This window comes from Epinephelus fuscoguttatus, linkage group LG7 (genome assembly GCF_011397635.1).
Source record: "Epinephelus fuscoguttatus linkage group LG7, E.fuscoguttatus.final_Chr_v1".
Lineage (NCBI taxonomy): Eukaryota > Metazoa > Chordata > Actinopteri > Perciformes > Serranidae > Epinephelus > Epinephelus fuscoguttatus.
Genome location: NC_064758.1, coordinates 33,076,155 through 33,097,086, shown reverse-complemented (window position 1 = coordinate 33,097,086; position 20,932 = coordinate 33,076,155). Strand labels below are relative to the sequence as shown.

General features: G+C 41.1%; 1 protein-coding gene across 2 annotated transcripts in view; it reads right to left on the bottom strand.

The window, feature by feature from the left end:
* Nucleotides 1-1,000: 1,000 nt before the first annotated feature.
* The window catches only part of dlgap4a (discs, large (Drosophila) homolog-associated protein 4a), a 132,024-nt gene continuing 112,092 nt past the window's right edge, over nt 1,001-20,932 (bottom strand). For both annotated transcript variants that reach the window (XM_049580965.1, XM_049580964.1), the window contains exons 7-12: nt 11,017-11,450; nt 10,820-10,917; nt 8,306-8,742; nt 5,517-5,608; nt 4,878-5,030; nt 1,001-3,529 (exon numbers count right to left, since the gene is read on the bottom strand). In XM_049580965.1, the coding sequence (XP_049436922.1) occupies nt 3,305-3,529; nt 4,878-5,030; nt 5,517-5,608; nt 8,306-8,742; nt 10,820-10,917; nt 11,017-11,450 (1,439 nt within the window). In that variant the 3' untranslated portion in view covers nt 1,001-3,304. The remainder of the gene's footprint in view (nt 3,530-4,877; nt 5,031-5,516; nt 5,609-8,305; nt 8,743-10,819; nt 10,918-11,016; nt 11,451-20,932) is intronic.

Here is a 20,932-nt window from a genome sequence, read left to right as displayed (position 1 = left end):
GGTCATATAGTACATGTCTCAATGTGTTGTACGTTTCTGGTCCTCGCTAGGAGGAGCATTATTTGTGTGACCACGTACTAAGTGGACCAAATGAAAGTGTTTTACTGACCCTCATTTTATTTTAAGTTATAAAACAAAGAAAACAACTGAGCACAAAAAGGAACAAACACTGCTTTGGGATCACAGAGAAAGGTTTTCTGGACACTATTTTTTTCTGCTCCAGATCCAAGAACAACAATTGATAGAATTGAGGTAATCTGTTTATATATCAGAGGAAAAACATACATGCATTCCAAAAAGTTGAGTGGCATTCCTCTTTAATTCTACATCTTATTTCATACAGAAAATATGCCACGTAACGCGTTGCAATCACAAGTCTTTATTCTCTGAAAAGAAACTAGCCTCACAGTGTCTAACTAATACACCATAACATGAAACAACCCCTTCGTCTGTAAGATATGTGCTTATTTTGTAAAATAATGTTCGTCAGTACAAGATAATCTGGAACTACATAGTTTTTGCTCATTTTCCTAGCTGGATCGTCCACATTAATCTGCCTCCAGAGTTCTGGTCATCGTTTGTCCATTTTGTAGCCCTTTGAAAACTCAGGAAGTACTGGTAAACAAACCGTCTGAGGATCCCTGATCAGGTCATGCTCTCTTAAAGTTCAGTATGTTGGCAAATAAAGGGATCCGGCTCTCAAATGATATGAAAAAAAGGACTTTCCACCATGAGTCACAGTTATAAACTCCTACGTACAGTACATACCCTGAATGCCTCACACAGATTGAATAGTTTCAGATCATTTGCAAGACCCATTTAAAGGAGTACTGAAAATTCACTGGCAAGGATCTTTGTATATTTTTATATGTCAGAAGGCCATGCTTTTTAGAGATTACACAGTAACAATAGAAAGGTCTAATCTAATGCTTATTATGATTTATCTGTGTGTAATATTAACTCAGCAGCTAATATTACCAGTGTGTCATGGATGAGTGCTATTAAAAAAAACGACAGCAAGAATGATGACTAGGACATGTAGCAAAGGGATGTTTAATGATTTCTTTGGACAATGAAATGCACATGTCCATTGTTGATGTAATACAAACAAGAGAATAAGAAAATCAACAACTTGGTGTCGTGTCAGCATTCCCAGTTCAACGTCATTTCTCGTGTGATGTTAACTAAAAGATTCAAAATGGAGCAGGACAAGATGTCTGGAGTGTCACGCAAGGACTGACCAGTAGGGGGAGAGCCAGCTCTTACTTAAAAAAACAACACCACCACCAAGAAAACAAAAACCTAGTGAGTCAACCTACACTTGTGCACGAGTATCTGCTATGCCTAGTTTCCACTCATGTACCCTTTGGCACTTGTGTTTCCATTTGAGAAATGTGGAGATTATTTCAGTCCCACACTCAAAGCGTCACGAGCTGAGACAGAGACGAGGCATAGCGTATATCTGGAGTGATGCAAACACAAACTTGGCTGAGAATGCGCACACAGACAATTTATGAGCAGATTAAATAAAATAAAAAAGAAATCACTTTAAATAAAAGCTTCATCAAATGACACTGAAAAGTTGGTGATCATTGCCGTCTTGGCACAATATTTAGTCCCTCGCAGCACCATTGATTATTATAATTACAGAAGTCAAGACATGTTTAGGTCGACCTCTAACGTGTCAATGACAGTAAAATTTAAATTAAAAAATAATGTACCACAGTTCATCCTCAACAAATGGGTGGGAGTTCAAGCTGCTAGAAAGGGCAACGACTGCCGATATCAGCAGTCAAATTAAGCCTTTACTTCACTGCACCAAACCTTTTCTTGTTTAATAGGTCTGGATTTAAAATATTGGTCGATGGCTCTGAGCACTGGGTCAGTTAATTTGTGGTTATACAATAAATAATCCATCCATAGTGGTTTTCTACTGTTGAGTTTGCATTCAACCTGAGATTTTAATCATTTCAAGGGCAGTCAGTTCATACAAGAAATAAACATTCATCCTTCATTCTAAGAAAGTTTTATTGGAAATGTTAAATAATTTAAGACTGGGTACCTACTGCATTGCTCGCTCTTGTACGATTTTTATTATTGCTATGCTATTCCATTTCCTTTCCAGTGGCACGTAAACCCCCACCCTATCACACGTCGTCTGGTTGAATGGGAATGCCTTTATCGAGTGGTGAATGTCTTGGTCCCCTACATCGCGTGCGGATGCAGTGAAAGTCTGAATGATTTAGGCAAACGAAGGTGAGCAAACTTGATCCGAGGTGAATGGAAAAAAAGTGCAGTGATCAAGTCGAACATGAGCTGTAAATGCATACGAGTTCATACATTCCTCTGTAGCTCACTGGCAGGACAGTCATTCCTCACATCCCTTCACAAGAAAAAAAAAAAAAAAAGAAAAAAAAAAAACTAAACAAATGTAAGACTAAGGATGGGTGTTCACAGACACAGACTGTGTAGTGTGCGTTTGTGAAGAGGAGAGATAGAGAGAGGTGGAGTGAATGATTGCATCAAGTGCTAATATATCATGACAGTACATGTACTCGATCTATAAAAAACTACCTTGGTACTGAACACTGACCTCTTTCTAACAAATAATCTGGTATACAACATTTACAAAATGAACATTGTAATAGTGTGATATTTATAATATATATGCTACTGCCTTCCTCTGGTTCTCTGCATTTTTAAACCTCTGAGTACATTAACACCATCTCATGATGCGCACACGGTAAAGCGTGCACGCCACACCCGACGAGTGGCAGCCTAATACAAATAGAGAACAGGAAGACTCTGTGGACAGTGAGTACACCTGCATGTGTGTCCTGAGTGTGTGTGGATGGTAGCTCAGCTCGTAAACCAGGCAGCCACAACTTGCCGGTAGACTCAGCAGTGAAGGGAGTTTTTAAGAGAGTAAACTTCTGGGATACCAAGATTCTTCAGCTCACAAGGTACAGGATGTCCTTATCCAAGATATTTGCACATTTAAGACAGTCCTGATATACTTTAGGAGATAATAATTATTATAATGTCAATAATAACAATAGTATTAAACATCTGTCAAGGTTATTTTTGTCCCATGGCAGCAGGGTGATGATCTGCATTATTCTGGATTGTTTCGGTGCCCTGTGATCCCCCGCGTTTCATCAGCTGTGCTGCTACGAGGGATCGGACTCTGTGCATCCGTTGTACATCTGTGTGTTCGTCTCTGTTCTGTCTGTGTGTTTTTTTGTGTCAATGAATGTTTGAAGTGAGTCAGGGTTTTTCCTCGATGATCGGTGCTGGTTCACTCTCAGAGACGGGTTTGGGCCTCGGGGACGTAGATTTCAATGCTGTCAGCGCTTTCCGTGGCGGAGTTCTGTCGTACTGACGCCGCGCGCTTCGCTGCCATCAAACGTTTCCTGGCTTCTTGCCGCTGTTTGTCCACGGCCGAGTCCACGCTCCTGTCCTTCCCCGCTGACAGCTTGGGTTTAGTCTGCTTCTTTGGCACAGATGATGGAAGCTGCTTGTTTTCATCCTGAAGAGATCAAATCAAGAAGGAGAAGGGATAAGGTACGGTGTGGTACAAGATGAAAACACAACCTCCAGTGGTGCTGATGAACTCTCATTTGTAAGCTATTAAATGCCAACTATGAGCCCCATATTCCCCTGTTTTTGTGTCTAGGTGACTAATGGACTATTGAGCGAAACCGCTACAGCTGGCAGCTGCAAAATAGGTTGCAATATAATCTTTCTGCGCACTGTCAATTTACACGCACTAAAAGTGCTTGTTTTTGCCACCGACAGGCTCAGATTGTTATTTAAGTGTCTGACAACCTAATGAAAAGGATCCCTACAGAAACAGACCTTTTTTTGAAGAGTAAAGTCCTTTTCGTTTAACTAGAAACAGTCTCAAAATCACTAACGCCAAACCTACCTAACTCCATTTAAATAAACAAAGTCGATGGAAACAAAATAAAACCCGCAGAAACCATCTTTGTTTGTCTTTCCACTGTTGGAACAATCACCAACACTGGTTTGGTTTAAAAAAAAAACCTTAATTTGCCCAGTCAGATGTGAAAGTATCGGATATGGAGCGAGAGGAAGATCGGATATCAAAAAGAGCCAGAATATCTTTACATCTACCAGGGTGACTTAAGGGTTTATTTTGACCAATCCAGAGTTGGTGATTGTTGGATAAATAAAAAGAGGGACCCAGACGCCTTTTGTGAGTTATATTTTGTTTCTGTCCCTCGAGTGTGACAAAATTAATGTTCATTTAAATGGTTGCTGGTTAGAGCAATATAACAGTTGTTTCTGGTTACACAAAAAGGATCTTACTTTGTAACAAACAGGTCTATCTCTGTAGGGATCCTTTCCATAATGTTGTCAGACCTGTGTAAACTGACGGTGCACAAATGCCCCTGTTGGTGACATTACATGGCTGCTGCCGACTGCAGCTGTCTCACTCAATATTGGACCAGTTTCAAAAACTGTTGTTTCCATTAGTGACTTAGACACAAGAACATGTAAGAAAAGGGTCCAGTTTGAAAAATGTCAAAGTTACCCTTTGATTATCAAGTCAGTGTAAAGTTTAACTTCCCAAGGTTTGATTTTAGGACTATAAACGCTTTTCATTATTGATTTATTTGCTGATTATTTTCTCGATTAGTCACTTCGTCTATGAAAAATATCAAAAACTGTCTTTTTTTATCTCCCAGCCAAAGCTGACAGCATCAAATAGCTTGTTTCATCGGACAAACAGTTCAAATCCTTAAAAGATGACTAATTTACAATGATACAAAATCGAAAACAACTATATTCAAGTTACTTCTCTACTCTAAAAACCTTCAGTATAATTAAAACTGTCTGGCACCAATCATCACCTTCTTCTCTGATTTCTCAGGAAGTTGCCAGTTGTTGGCTTTCAGTTGGTAGAGCTCATCAAACTTCATGCTGATGTCTTCTATTGAGAGTTGTAGCAGATCCCAGAACCCAGCGAGGTCCTGCGCTGTTGGTCGTGGGTTGGCATTTACGTTCTAGTGAGGGGAAAACGAGACGGTACAGAAAAATGGTCAAATCAGAGAGATTTAATCACATTTAACCCCACACACATTTCCTCAGCAGCCTCCATTCAAGCAAATGGATAAGGAGAAATTAAATTTGACACCAATCAACCTGCAGAGATCATTCAATTTTCAACACTAACAGAGAAAATCTTGCAGGGAGGAACAGCTAGACAATAAAGTCAAGTAAGATAAGTGAACAAAAACCTATCACAGTAAATCTGACAAGATAAATCCTCAAAAATGTCATGGCTCTGCCTAAAAAAAGATCACGTCCTCTCTACATGTAGTATAACAGGAAGGCTTCTGCATGTCAGTGTGTGCAGGACAAATGATTATGGCAGGAGACAGATGAAAGATAACTGGGTCAGTAAGAGTTTAGGAGGCTAACACAAACATGTAGTTAGTGGGGTAGCATTTCAAGAGAGAGAATCAATAGGATGTAATGAAACCACTCACCAAGTTCTCATTACAGAGCCCTCTGAACTGCTCGAACTTCTGTGTTATGAGGAGCTGAGCACTGCCGACTGCACTGCGGATCGTTCCCAACACTGAAAGAGAAGAATGTGATAAATCATCAACAAGATGTGAGGAGATAGAAATATTTTGAGCCCAAAAAAGATACGTAACTCTACAAAAAGGATGTAAAAAGGCAGCTACTTTGAGATCCAGACAAGGAGAGCTGCATCAAGATATAAGAGGGAGCGACTATGTGGTTTATTCTTGTTGTCTAGTAATGAAATATTTATCTTAACATTTAAAATTAACATTCTGTGACAGTAAATGATTTTCTTAGAGGTAATATATTAACTCAATCTTGGGGAGGATAACAAATTACTCTTTATTCAGCTATTTTCCGCCTCTAATATTTGCATGTAAATGGAAATTCATAATTCAGGTCCGCAGAGAGCAGAAGGAATGATAATCTGACGAAGCCTCTACATCTAGTCTGCTCCTTGCTCATTCATATTTAAGACACTGCAGAGATAGATCTGCCTAAAAGCCTGAGTGGTATTCTGGGAGATGAAAAACTGAAATGACTCTGCGGTTGCTCCGTCACAGCTAAAACAAAGTGTACTCTCCCTCCAATGAGCAGTGCTACTGTGAGTCGATGGCAGTAATGACTGTGTCGAGACTGTGGTTCACTGTCCACGGTCAGCATGGATGAGGCCTGAGCTAACCCCCTGTCTGTGGACTAACAGGGACATCAATTAAATTCTTCATGTTACAGACTCAACAAGCTATTTACTGTACTTTGTCTATTATGTTTATATTGTGGTTCTATTTTACATCTTTCTTTTGTCTTTTACTGTAAAGACCTCTATGGAGTCTCATCAAGAAAGATGCTTTTAAAAAACCTTCTTATTCTTCTCTTACCACCACAATCTGAACTGGAGTATGGGTGACTCTGATTTGCATACAGCTCAGAAAATCAAAGATAAAATGCTATCAGATTTCTGATCTGGCCAACAGAGCTGCATTTACTGTATGCCACTGCTGTTAGGGATGGATAAATGAGAGCTGGCATGATATCATATTTTCACTACACCATTATTGCAGCCACAAAAGTTCATGATAATGTCATTAGGGGTTGTACACATTGAGAGTTTATTGCGCCCTCAAATTCATTGTTTTCAATGTAGACGCCCAGCAGGCGTGCTCAAACGCCAGAGTGATGCCGTCGCGGTAAACACGCATTCCTGAGTGCCTATTTTTCAGGGCGTGACGGCTGCATCCTGAGATAAACTGAGTTCAACTTTTGGAATGCAGCAGCGTGCTCCGCATGTCATGTGACGAGGACCAACCAATCATAACTGACAGATATCTTTTCCTTCTTCCGTAAATATCATATCTGTGGTAAATATGGAAAAGTTGATCATTTTGGTGCAGGGCTGCCAGAGCTTCACATCTGTCCCATGGACGATAGGCCCACACACTTATAAACAGTGCCTTGAAGAAGATCAGCTCTGAACTCGGGTTAACAGGCTATGATAAGGTGCTTGATAGGGTTGCTTAGCAACCTTAGACGCAACCTGGCGCCGTGCTCTTGAAAGCTGGCTGACAAAAGGCACAAAAGTATCACCAAGGGCATGACCTCGCAATTTCCAGGCGGATAAAGACGCAACATGTGTACGGCCCCTTGTAGCGATATCTATAGAAAATATAGGAAAAAAGCTATCAATCAAATTCATCTTGAATTTTGTTTGTTGTGCATTTTGTCTCTTTTTTGGCAAATGAATTACACTCAAAATACAAGTGTAGCGGGAGGTGGAGAGAGTCTGTAACCACAAATGTGCAAAATTGAAAAGAGCTTTTACACTAGATGGATAGTAAAAAGGCCACCAGATGGTGTTAAGGGAGGGAGACAAAGCAAGAAATTGTTTTTACACAATATTATCATGTGTATTATGAACATGACATCAGTATTTCATTTTTTAAGTATCATGGTTATCATCAATACCGGTATATCCTCACAACCCTTGGCAAGTGCTGGATTTCGACGTAAGTATTTGTTCAATATAAAGAGTAATCACCGCCAAACCTCCCACACGTGAACCTGACTTTTTTTTTTTTTTTTTTTACTATTCAAAATAAGTAAAATCTTATCTCATTGGAGAGCTGTGTGTAGAGTATTGCGTAGATCAGTGCCTTCATGCCCTGCCGTTGCTCTCTCTGGCTATCATGAGACTATTGCAGTGACAGTGTGACTTCTACTCCAGGTAACAGTTGGTGAGAGTCCAACCGCACACATACAGTGACAGAGCTAACCGTTAGCATCACATGGCTAACATTACCTAATGGTTACTAACAAGTGTAATGACAGAGTCAAGCCATTTTGGCAGCCATGTGTCTGATGTTAGCCACTGCTGCTGTGTCAGCTCATGCAAACCAAGCAGACGTTGAACTAAATGGGAGCAGAGCGACTGTTTAAACAATGTAAGGCAGCAACAGAAAGTTTGGTGATTTTTCTTGTGTTAACTTTGATTTTATGGTTTAATAGAATTTCAAATTGCACCTGTTTTCTGTTGTTGATCCATTTACATTAGTATTCTTGCATTAGATTTTTTTGTGCAAGTACTCTCACACACTACTATAATAATATGATGCCAGTACTCTAAGTTACTTAAAATGCCCAACCCTATTAAGTGTTAATAAAGACTGTCAAATATTATCTACATTTTATCAGGACACAAGACTAAAATGCCAAGTGTAAATGAGGCTTTAATGCTTTGTTTTTGGTCACTTACCATCCTCTGACAGCTTGTTGTCTTTGGTCTCCTGCTCCATCTGTTGACACCAGCCCTCCATGCGCCCTGTTTCCGCCTGCAGCAGCTTCAGAAACCAGTTCCCGTCTCGGAGGCAAGCTGGCGTGCTGGGCTGAACAGCATCTCCGTGGGAGCTGCAATTTGCAGTCTCAAGGCTGGGATCTGGCGGTGGCAGCGAGGAGGGGTCTAATGCCGGATCCAGGGTCTCGGGGGGCGAGGTGGATATCCTGGATGGGGCTGAGCTGTTTTTAAGGGGCTGCTGTTCCATGGCTTTGTCCTGTCTGTTGGGTGCGCTGGCATTCACTGTTTGACTGTTGGTGCAGTTGGCTGTGTTGTTTTCTGTGGGCGCGGCATCCTGGGGCTCCTGAGGCTCGCACTCTGTATTTTGTCTGGACGCCATGCTGCTGTCCCGGCTGAGACTGCAGAAACATGCATAAACATCAGCTTCTGACAGACAATTAAATAAATAAGACCATGTAGTGATGTGTCAAACATGTTCCACAGTAACAGTTTGGGGTCAGTGAGCTTAACTGACAGGCCAGTACAGCTGCTGATGGTGCAGTATCATGTATCGCACAGGAGCACAAAGAGTCAGGAAACACGCCGTATCGGGGATGGTAAGCAGGGAGCGAATTAGGAACAAATCAGGTATACAACATAAAAGCTTGGTAGACTGCTGTTTCAGAGATAATGAGCAGGACAAAAGGAAGCAAGCTGTCAAACAAAATGTGATTAAGGGAAATTACAGTGCACTGGAAAAGTTTAAATGGCGTGTTTCTCACTATGTTCAGCTCACTACAGTCAAAACAAGAGCAAAAGGACATCAATCAGAGCCCTGGGCTGCTGTGCTGCTGCCAGGCTGACTGCTGAATGACCTTAGCAGTGTCTGCTGCACAGACTGCAGATTCACCAGCCACATGGGTGAAAGACAGAGTGACAGTGTGAGTGAGTGAGTGTGTGCAGTTATGGAGGGAAAAGCAGGAGAAGAGCTACAGCAGACAGGAGGTCTAGGGCTGAGCACTGGGGTTAAAATAATTGTCACAATAATAAAGGCAGGCACCCTGTTGAGCTTTGTTGTAAATAAATAAAAGTAGGAATGCCCTTATCATGTTCTTTTGCTGCCGATACTGAATGATCCATATCTGCCCATTTATTTGTTATAAAGGCTGGTACAACAGTATTATATGACAGTTTGTAGGAAAACAACTAAAGTATGAACTGTGACCTCTCTCTCCCTCCTGTTGCATCATGCACACAGACCCAGAGGTGTGTGGATGTGTGGCGTGGGGCAAGTAAGAGGATGCCGCACACTGCAGAAGTGGGAGTTCAGTTGTAGTGTAGTGTAAGAATTAGCACAACAGAGTACCTAAAGAGTACCTATAAATAAATACAACACACGTGGGAGAGCTGAGTAGTAGTTGCTGATAATCCACCCCCCAAACCACCGCCCCCCTCTGCAAGTAGAAAGCATTAATCCCCATTGAATATTTTCACTGAATATCACCCTATAACGATCGACGGTTGATCAGTGTGGGCATTTCTACATAAAGGTTTCATTGAGGTTCAGAGTTACTGACCAAAACATACTGTGTGTATCCTTGAGTTCTAACAAACATGTTAAATGCATTTCCTTTTTTAATTAAAAATTTGCAAAGCCGATTTTTAAAACATTTTTAAATCAAGCAACAGTAACATCCATGTTTAATCTCTAAGGCCCTGATCACACAGGAAGCGCTTTGCAGGCTGCAAACCTGAGGCTTGCCGCACTGCCTTCTTTTCTTTTTTTCCTCTAACTGAATGCCACTAGTGAAAAAAATGCCTGCTGTGCCTTTTCATTGTTGCCAGGCAACCACCCCATCACTTCCTAACATTTCGTGTAATCAACGTATTGTTTATTTATTCTATTTATTTGACAGTAATTAGTATCTAGTCCCCAAAATGTTGAGGCAGAGGGTACTTGCTGTAGCTCTGGTTGAGGGTGAGAGGCTGTCTGTAAATAGTTTGTTGGGCACAGGGGAGTACTACCCGTTGGTCCAGGAGCTTCACCTCCATGATGGCCCTTTCCAGGCATATTTTAGGATGACTCGAGGGCTGTTTGACAACCTGCTGTCTATCGTCGGGCCGTATAGCTCTGGGTATCCAGCATTCACTACCACCAGTTTCTCCTCTATTGCTGCCAGCTGTAAACCTGTTGTCATGACCACCACAGAAGGCCTGCCTCTCAAATCATCCGATTGGACAATGGGGAGAAGGCGGAGATGATGTGAGGCGTTTTTCTGCTCCGAGTTGAAATTTTTTCAACTTGAGGCATTCAGAACACTCCAACAAAAACGGCAGGCGCTTAGAGTGCAGAAACACGAGGCACATCACAAAGCAAAAACTGCGAGCAAAAAGCTTCATTCTCATTAAAATGAAATGTACCTTTAAAAAGATTTTCATTTTGTTTTGATCTAAACAACCTCCTCATTATCCTATCACATGTGAGTGTACACTTACGGCCTGCCGTTCTCCACTTGAACTCCAATTGACTGAAACTTAAGGGGGGCAGTCAGGGATAGTGGTTCTTCTCTCAAGACTGGCAGAATGCAATCCACCTGAAACGTCACAGATCAAAACAAAACCATCACATACAACCGTGAATGTGGCTCCTTCCACTACGACTGTATCATTAATGAAAAGCAGAAAATTCGCACCTGAATTCCAATAGAGGACAGTTTCCTCTTGGTTGCAGTCGGGGGCTGCTCTACGGTGATACTAACGCTCAGGGTGTCATTTTGGGACTGAGTAGATGTGGAAGTAGTGGTAGTGGTGACAGTGTTGGCGGTGGTGGGAGGGAGGTCACGAGGGGCTGGAACAGGGTGCACAGAGCCTACAGCGGGTGCAGGAGCTGCAGTAGGGACAGGGACTGGTGGAGGTCGAGTCCCCTTAGCCAGACTGCCCGTGCGGATGCTACAGAGACTGTCAGAGGAGTTGCTGCGGCCTGACTGGCTGTTGGCCTCACTGCCACGGTCCTGCTGGTCAAGGTACGTGTCTTGGGCTGACTCTGTGCTGCTCTGCACCGTCACTGAGATGAGGGGCTTGGATGTGGTGCGGGGTGGGACTGGAGGAGGAGCCTTTCTATTGCTGACTGCTGACAGAAAGAGACACACACAAAAGAAAACAAAGCTGAGAGCGAGAAATCTGCTCTTCGTCACTTGAGACTTTGGAAAGAAAGCAAAAGCAAAATAAAACTGTGATACTAGACATAAACCAGCTGGTGCCTGTAAAGTGCCAATACACAAAACCATAAACACTAAACCATAAACATGGCCTATCTGAAAAACAAACGTGCACTTTGCCCTTATTGCTGCCTTCATCACGCTGCACTTCAAGCTACCTCTATGTTTGCTGCAAACCTGCTGGTGGCTGTGTTCCACTGACGTCAGTGTGTCTCTGGGGACTGTCCTTCACATGCCACACCTTCACAGTCCTTTTGCTCCGGGGACTGTCAGACAAGACAACTCTGCCTTCTCTCATCACAGCCCTTTTCAACCAAACACTTCCAGGAACTGTGGAACCACAGGAACTAAAAAGACCCCTCTGCCCTTTCCTGTTTGCATTTCCGAGGCAAACAACACATAGCTATCCTGTTGTTTTGTATTTACTTTTGCATGACACGTTTCAGTAGATGCACACCTGTATCACAATCAGAATTTTAGGCAACTTCACTGACATTCAGCACCGGAACTGAGAGCAACACAAACAAGTCGCGCTGCTCGCATTATCTTCATTTCCATCAATATCCCCTATTTACATTCAAGTTAGTTTTGACGTTAGGTAATTCTGGGAAAAGACTCAGTTTGTAAAAGTGTAGCCTGCCATGCTGTTATCCTGTATTGCTCTATGTATATTGATGCAACTAATAAACTAAGGAAGCACTAATTTAACTGACAAAATGAGATTTGAGATAAAGTTTCTCGACTGACAATAAGGGAGCAGCCATATGTGGATGCTATGAATTGATGCAAAAGGAGGCTTAAAGAGTTGAAAAAGGACATTTAAAACTCCACATGCCTCTCTCCAAAGTACACAATCTGCTGAGTGCTTGATTATTAATTTCTGCTTCAGAATGTAACAGCGATGAACTATTCGCATAGAAAGTTTTATTTCTCTTCTTCACTCATCTTCTCTTGTCACTGATCCTCTCTTGTTCCCTCACTAGCTCTCTTGACCACCACTCTCTTATTTAATATGGAAACGTTTTTTATCACATGAGGTCTTCTTTGGTGATGTCACTGATTCAACAAGACTTACTTAATCTAATACGAACGTCCTTTTTGGCCACTCCAAATAACAGTATTGTAACAGCACAAATAGACGCGCTTCAAAATCCAAGCAGCAGCCTTTTTGATGAGGACTGGTCTGCTGCTTTCAGTCCATGCGCTGTCAGTGTCACACTGCGATGTTATCAGTTCGAAAATTGTTTTTCACTGCATGATAAATCAGTCGTGTGGCGTGAGGGCATGTGACACGTCATTTGCATTAGTCTCACTGTCAATGCATGTGAATTAGCAGCCCTGCACACAACACATTTTCTGTAGTTATGTGCATGTGTGTGCCTTACCTTAGATATGCTTGTGGATTTTGAGTGGTATTTAACTCACTGTGTAGTTCTCTGACCACTAACTTTACTGCCTGGTTCAATCTCACCACTCTCAAAGCGTTATTTTCAGCCACAGTGGGCAACTCTTGAATGAAAAAGCTCTAAAAACCAACTGTGCACTACCTGCACAGTACCAAACAGCAGACATGCACAGTTGGCAGCTGGCTGGTGAACACAGTGGAGCATTTAGTAGCTGAAGAGCCAGATATTTCCCTCAGGAGTTGGTAGAGACTAAAAATAGAGATAAAACAGGGTGAACATTGGCCTAAAATTCGCCAGGTGGACAGGAACACAAATCCAAATGAACGCTAATGTTGCTCCATAACTGCTCGATTTGTGCTTACAAGTTTGTCATTTAATTGTGTTCTAAATTTTAGGAATGATGTGAAATGCACCATGTACCTATCTCTACATCTACACATTTTTATCTGATTGATTCCAAATCCAATCGGGATTGGTAAATACTCTGAATTATCATTATTAATGTTGATGATTGGCAGATAACCTAAAGCATAAAACACTGATTTGACAGCTCTTTTACTTCAAAGCAGAGCCGTCACATAGCAGACTACTTAATGTAAGTGTGACATTTTGGCGTTAACTGACATATGAACCCTGATTCATATACTCTTTCCACAGAAACTGAAATGAGGTCAAAGACAATCTGAGTCAGGGATAAGGAACAGGGCTGGTGCCTATTTTTCTGTCATCAGTGCGACTGCAGGGCTGTGGTGGATGATACAGAGTTAACTACAGCACAACGACATGAGTAACCAGGAAAAACCACAGGCTTTCTTCAAGAATTGAGGGGATGTTGAAGCGGTTTTGTGTAGATGCTATTTAAACAGCTGGCCGGATGTCAACATATGACTGAAAGACAAATACTTGTGTCCAATTACAGCCCTCACTGACACACATGATGGATGAAATATTTCTTTAAAATTAGCTGACCAAGAAAGAAATTCAAGGCCCGCCGCTTTGGATCAATAATGAAAATGTAGTGTTTATTCTCTCCGGTAGTGGTTTCAATCTAAATAGCAACCTGACACCCTGTAATTGGGAGGGTGCTGCACTTCCGTCATCAGCCAGTGACTCACCGCACCAGTAAAGCCCTCATTAAATCCCACGAACATACACAAACATGGCTGTGGAATCCACTCCATATAGTTCATGAGCGGCTCATGCAGCCCCGGCCTCTCAGAGAACTATCCAACCAACAACAGCACACTTATTCCCAAAGAATGAGACACTTCTTTTGGTACTCATAGCACAGATGCACCACATTCCCACAGTTAATTATCGTGTCCAGCTACACCCCGAGTCAACACATGCCTCAGTCCCATTTGCTGCGCCTACACGGCTGCACTACGTCTCTTACTCACACAGAGCTATAAAGTTGATTATTTCCACAGTAATGGAGCACCTCTTTTATGCCAAATACCCACACATGTGCTATTCTTTCTCAGCTCTACAATAGCATGATTTATGAGAAACGTCAACAAACGGACTAAACGCTGTTTACGACCATCCAGTTATAGTGAAGTGGGCTATAATTGCAGAGTATTCGCACCCTTAGTAAAGAACACCATCCATTTCACTGTCCTAGTGCAATATGTGGTGAAATGGCCTTCTCCATATCACCTACTTAGGGGCTCAGTGCTAAGAGGTGAGATGGATACACTGCCCAGGCCCTAAACCTCTGGGGCAGTACCTGCTAATGGCCTTCAGCTCAACCCATTATTTTTCTTTTTCAGAATCCTACCCACCTTCATTCATCATAAGTTCCTTCATCACAGTCAGTGCCTGACAAATGAATGCATGAATGAGCATCAGTCCAATTTAGATCAGTTAATGATCAGTTGCTAAAATAATCACTAGGAGTTTAACTAATCAGCAGTCTGGATTGATGTATCTATTCAATGATCAACGATGCAATATCATCGATGCAAAGTGAAAACATCATCCATATCATCATATTTAGTATACACCTCTAATTTGAAATTCTGTGTCACCATCAACAGCATCAGGCAGATAATGGTGAGCAGCCAAGAAACAGACAATGAGGATAATGTTATTTACTCAGGAATAAATCTGCAGTGGGGAAATATTTTATATTTGGAAAATATGGGTCAACAGACAAAACAAATGGCTCATGTAAACAATGCCGTTATGAGTTAAACAGGACGCACCTGCCTGGTCAGGCATTGCACTCTGCTAACTTCTAGCAGCAACACAGCATCTTTAGCTGCTCTGTTCAACAATGTCAGGCTGAAAAAATATGCTTGCAGGTTGAATTTCAACAGAGCTGTTCTGTGGAGAGATGATGTTAAAGTACAAATAATACATGTACTTTGTTAGGCTATGAGTAGAGGAAAACTCTGCTAGCTGCTAGGCTAATTTATGCAATGTAAACATCCTTAAGCTGATAATGGTGACCAGCAAAAAACAACTGTTTTTTTCATGAACCTTCAAAGTTATTATCATGCTAGTGGTCAATGTATCCATTAATACATGGTCTGGGAAATTTAATCATACGGTCTGAGCAACCTTTCAATCATTATATTTTGGTTTTCATATTGTTCCCCATCTTCATTGTCATGGCCATACAGACCCTACAACAGTGCTACTGACATTTTTAGCAGTTATTCTGAATTTAGGACAAGGTCATTCTTATTTAGGATTGCTGACTTCTGAGCCAAGTCCACAGCGAGGGTTTGTCTCAAGCCTGTCGCAGACAGAAGGTTCCAGACGTAAAAGCGGATTCATTCAACTTGGGAAATCCCAAAGTTAGGGCGGTTCTGTTATATAAAGTTTAACTGTAATTGCATTGCTAGGCAACAGCTTGGGTCCATGTGTCAGCCGATGTCATTCACATACAAAACATTCCAACAGGAAATATAAAGGGACCAATTTAAAGTGTTTATGTTGTCAAGTTAACATGGTCGTTAAATTCCTGAGATAAGATTTTATTTTCCTAAATGTAGTTAGGGAACATGTTTCATGTTCAAAAATCATAAATGTCATCCTGAACTGGGAGAAGATGAGAGAATTTTAAATTTAGGAAGTTGCATCTCTTAATTTAACCAATTCACTGCAGAAGCTTCCTCTTCAACATTTACAATATAATCCTTTCCAAAACTGCAAGTTTTTTTTATGTTCCAGTAAACTGATGATACATGACTCATCTGATCATGTTAATAGCCTTGTGCTTGAGCAGCCCATCTTTCTCTTTTTCCCTAGAGGCTACAACCCTTTTTTGTTGATAGAAGGATGGGTTAGGCTTTGTTTTATGTGTTATACCTGTTTGAGCTCATCTAATTTATGTGCTGACAAGATTCCTGCTTCATAGAATTATTATATTTGTCGGTTTAAAAATAACAGGATGAGTGAGAACAGGAGCAGCGGTTTTGTGTGCTGGCATTTTGTTCAAGCTTCTTGTGCTTATTCAACTGATTCAAAATGAATAATGTTTATTGAAAATAATAATAATTCAAAGGCCTAATTTACTTGTGCTGTACCTCAAAAACAGAACTAGTTTCAAATTAATCTTTTCTTAACTAACTTTCTTAACTTGCTTTTTGTATTACATAAAATTTTAATGATTCGTTGATTATTGTTAACATGGTTTACAACTGAAACTGAAACTGTTTCTCCAGCTATGAAGGAAACATGGCAGCTAAGCTAACGAAAGAAAAGGAAGAGGAATCCCATTGCTTTACATATTTAAGCTGACATGTTATGTGGACAGCAGCTGTCTGTGAGTCACTTATTTGAGGGGCCCAAATGCTTCCTCTCACTTTATACAAATTAAAATCAATTACAACCCTGTCAACATTGCTAAGATCATCAAATGTTAGCTAAATTGCATCACTTATGAAAGCCATGCAGTCTCTGACCCAGGATATGCTCTGGCTCCATCAGCAGGTCTGTCTGAGAGCTATCAGATAACCACTAATGGGCCCTCCATGGCAAGCTAAAATTTGAGTGTACATGACTGACTATATTCAATGCTGTTGCCATTAAAACTGTTTAAAAAAGGCAGGACTGGCTTCTCTTCCATTTTAGGTGAGACTGTTTGGTGCTCCGGTTTGGGATTAGAGATGTCTTGATTACTGCTGAGCTCATTCTTGAGTGATTTTGACCTACAGTCAAGTGTGTTAATTAGGCTGCAGAATGAATCCCTTACAAGTGGAGACACAGTGCAGCTCGACGTTGGTTTCTTCCAAAGCATCAGGCTCAACACACACAAAAGCAGAGTGCACACCCAAGCCTTACAAACAGTATTCTGTCTTATTATGGATGAACCTTTGTGAAACTCTGGATATAAGCCAAGTATAATGAAGAGAGGTGGTAGGCTAGCAGAAGCTCTGTTGAAGATTAGCAGCCTTATTGTAAGATAGTATGGCAGGCTGACAGGCTGTAGTTGTAGACTGAGAGATTAGACCATGACACATGGCTAAGCATGACTGCTGACTAACAGATTAAGCACATTAGAAAAAATACTGTATATTTAAATCTGATCAGAAAGCTGCAAAGGTTAGCGTTTGACTGAATCTGTGTCTTAGCCTAAGAGTCAATCTCATTTCAGCTGGGAAACTACATATTTTCGTTATGTATGGCACCATGCATTACAAATATACTGTGTACAAAGGGGATTTTGCATTGGGCCTATTCCTAGGGTAAACGACAGTAAATCCTTTGCTGCACACATCATTGTGTAAATTTTAATGACAAGTTGACATACTTTGGCTCTCCTCCCTCTGCTGCTGCTTGTCATTGATGTCTTACATGATTTATATTCATTTTGTTGTTACATATTTTACAAGAATCAGATATGCAATCTGTGCCGTTTTCCACAATAGCTTCATGAATAGGAGAAATGAGCTTGAAGGTATGAGTAGAGACGCATCAAATCAACGGGCACGGTGCACAGACTTGACAGAGAGGGCTATCTGTTGAGACAGAAAGACAGGCAGGCTGCCATTTAGCAGACAATGCTGACATACTGATAGGAAAAAATAAACCACTAGCACAACACAGACAGAGAAAGAGAGAGAGACAATGCCAAAAAATGAATAACAGGATAGGAAAACAAACACCTACGATTTCATTAAGAGCAACACAATTTGTTCTTCTTTACATGCTACAGTGGCTAGCAATCCAAAAGAAAATGTAATATAAAACTGCCCATGAAAATAAAATAACACCTTGCCTTGAGAGCTGCCATTCCAATTGAGGCAAAATCCCATCAATTTAGTCCATCCTTTGCACTTCTGGAGAGTTGATTTGTGCATTCTTATCTACTATATAGTCTGATATCCTTGATATCCTTATCCTTCTGCAGTCCAGACCTCGGTCTGACCTACTGCACTGGGTCAACAGTCTGGGTTACAGCCTAATCAGCTGATGAAGAGACACGTGGCATGTGTCTCGGAGGTCAAACCTTTCAGGATGAGAAACTGGCAGCTCTTTTAAGGTAGAGTATTTGTACCTGAGCAACTTTTAGTTCACTTTGAGACTACACTGCTCCAAAAAGACTAGGAATGATTTTTGGAAAGACATCATGACAGGTTAATAGCATACAGCTCTAGAGGAGTGAAGTGTCTCCCCTTAAGAGCCACGGAGAGGCCGATACATGCCTGAATTCAGTTTTCGCAAACCTAAGGATAGGACTGGACATACCAGTAATGCCTGAAACCTGTCTGACTGTTATCAGATACATTTTTTGTTTAAGTTGCATTACTGAAAAAACTGCATCTTTCAATTGTTCCATAAAATGTCAGGAAAAAAAGTATAAAAATGTCCATCACAATTTCCTAAGCCCAAAGATAATGTTAAAGACTGTTTGTTTTGTCAAGCAAACACTTAAAAGACTTAAGATATTAAGTGTACTGTCACAAATGGCAAAGAAAAGCAGCAGACCCTCAGAACTAACAAGCTAAAACAAGGGAGTATTTTGCATTTTTGCTTAAAAATGACCTAAGAGTTGCACATTATTGACCTTTGACCGATCACTACTTGTTTAAGCTCCATGAAAAATTTCCATGAATAGAGCATACTATTAAAATGCGCCATACTCAATACACAAAGAGTGTTTATCAATATGTAATATACTCACAATATGATATTTTACCAGCTGTATTCTTTTCAGTGGCTGCCAATATCATTACAGGTGCCAAATAAATGTTTCCATCTATGTTAGTTGTTTTGTAATCAGTGTGTCATTAGCACAGGAAATGGATAGGCCTGGACTCAACTGTCAAACCATGTTAACTAATAGCACCACACACACATCATCAGGAAGCCTGTCTGCTGTTGACCTTACAGTGAAACTACAGTTGCTTCGTCCATTCAGTCGAGAGATTACCTCATCAATGAGAGTGAGAGGAAGAGTGTGTAATACTGTGGAGGATGACTCACAGTCTATCCATGGCAATACACAGACACACCATGGTTTGTGTAATATGGTGCCGGATACAATGAACACGCCTTGTCGCCACGATGAAGCTTTAAAGTCAGTGTTTGTGATGATATCCAGCAGCCTGTTACACAGTCTGTTGGAATGATTTCAAACTTTGACGGACCAAATATATCAAAATATTTCCTAGGCATGAGTTAAAATAAAAAATATAAAACAAGATGAGCTGAATTCGATATAATGGAAACGGGAAACAGATACAGTGGTGCTACACTCCTTTTATGTGCACATCCTTCTCGTCAGGTGGTCCTTATAAAAGCACTGTAAAGTGTCCTAACTGCAAAGCACTACACAGGACAGGAAGCTGATAAATTATTGATTGTGTCCTCAGGTCTTAACACATGGTAGCTAGCTACTGCATAAAAATGGCACATGAAACTGTGGACCAAAAATAGCAACTGCAGCTGAGGTAAAATCATGTTAGCAGGTTAGATTTCTAGTCAGTAAATGAATCTATGCATGCCACGTCTTTAAAAGTGAAATGTTAAAACAAAGTTCAGGATTATCCTCCATTAATTAATCAATGTGAAACTTAAAAAAATGTTCTTTGACCTAATCAGGAGAAAGCCATGCAGTGAGACAAATCACAATCTGCTACAGAAAGAGCTGTCAGTTTAGACTTCAGTAGATGGACTGATAAGTTAAGCTAAACGTGATTCATTGCTTCCTCCATGCCTCTGAGCTCAGATCACTGTCACATGTTGAGTCTGTGGTAAGAGACAGAAGTATCGTTTAACAGTGCTTTATTCTATTCTAAAGCCAATGTTAATCCATAAAAGGAAAAGTAAATGTCAGGCAAAGCAATGCGAGTTAACAAGGTGTATTTTGGGTTTCCTTTTCCGTTCCAATGAATGATCCGTGTCAGCAAGTTTGACTTAATCATCTCCAACATCCAATTATTTGTTACGGCATGATCGCTTTTATTACACACTGTATTAGTAAATATGAACTATTTGCTGTAATAGAGGTGAACGTGTTGGTTTTAGCCTAACTAGCCGGTAACCGAGCTGTCCATACCCGGCTGTTAACGCCTCAGCTACTGTTAGCTTGTGCTACTAGCCAGTTAACGCTCATTACGGTGGGATTTCACACAGGGCATTTAACGTTAGCCGGAGGCATTGTATAGCAGAAATGGAGGAGAGCCAACAAAGAGGAGCTGCTGCCGGTATCTTTTTGTCTCGTTACTACCATTGTATCAACCACATTACTGTCTACCTGCCTCGCCTGCTTGCTAACGACTCGTATTAGGGTTTCATCCCCTTTCTTCATCCACGTTAGCTAGCTAACCTACCGTACCATCAACGTTAGCTCACGTTAGCTTGCCGTTGCTAGCGTATCTACACCAACTGACAGCCTCAACGTTACCGTTCACTGGTCGAAAAAGCGACAGAATCTTACTGTGTGGCGGCTGGCTCGTAAAATCCTTATTTTCTGGTCATTCATGAAATGCAGACAAGATGCAGACGGGGCTACGGTATCCTGCCGTACA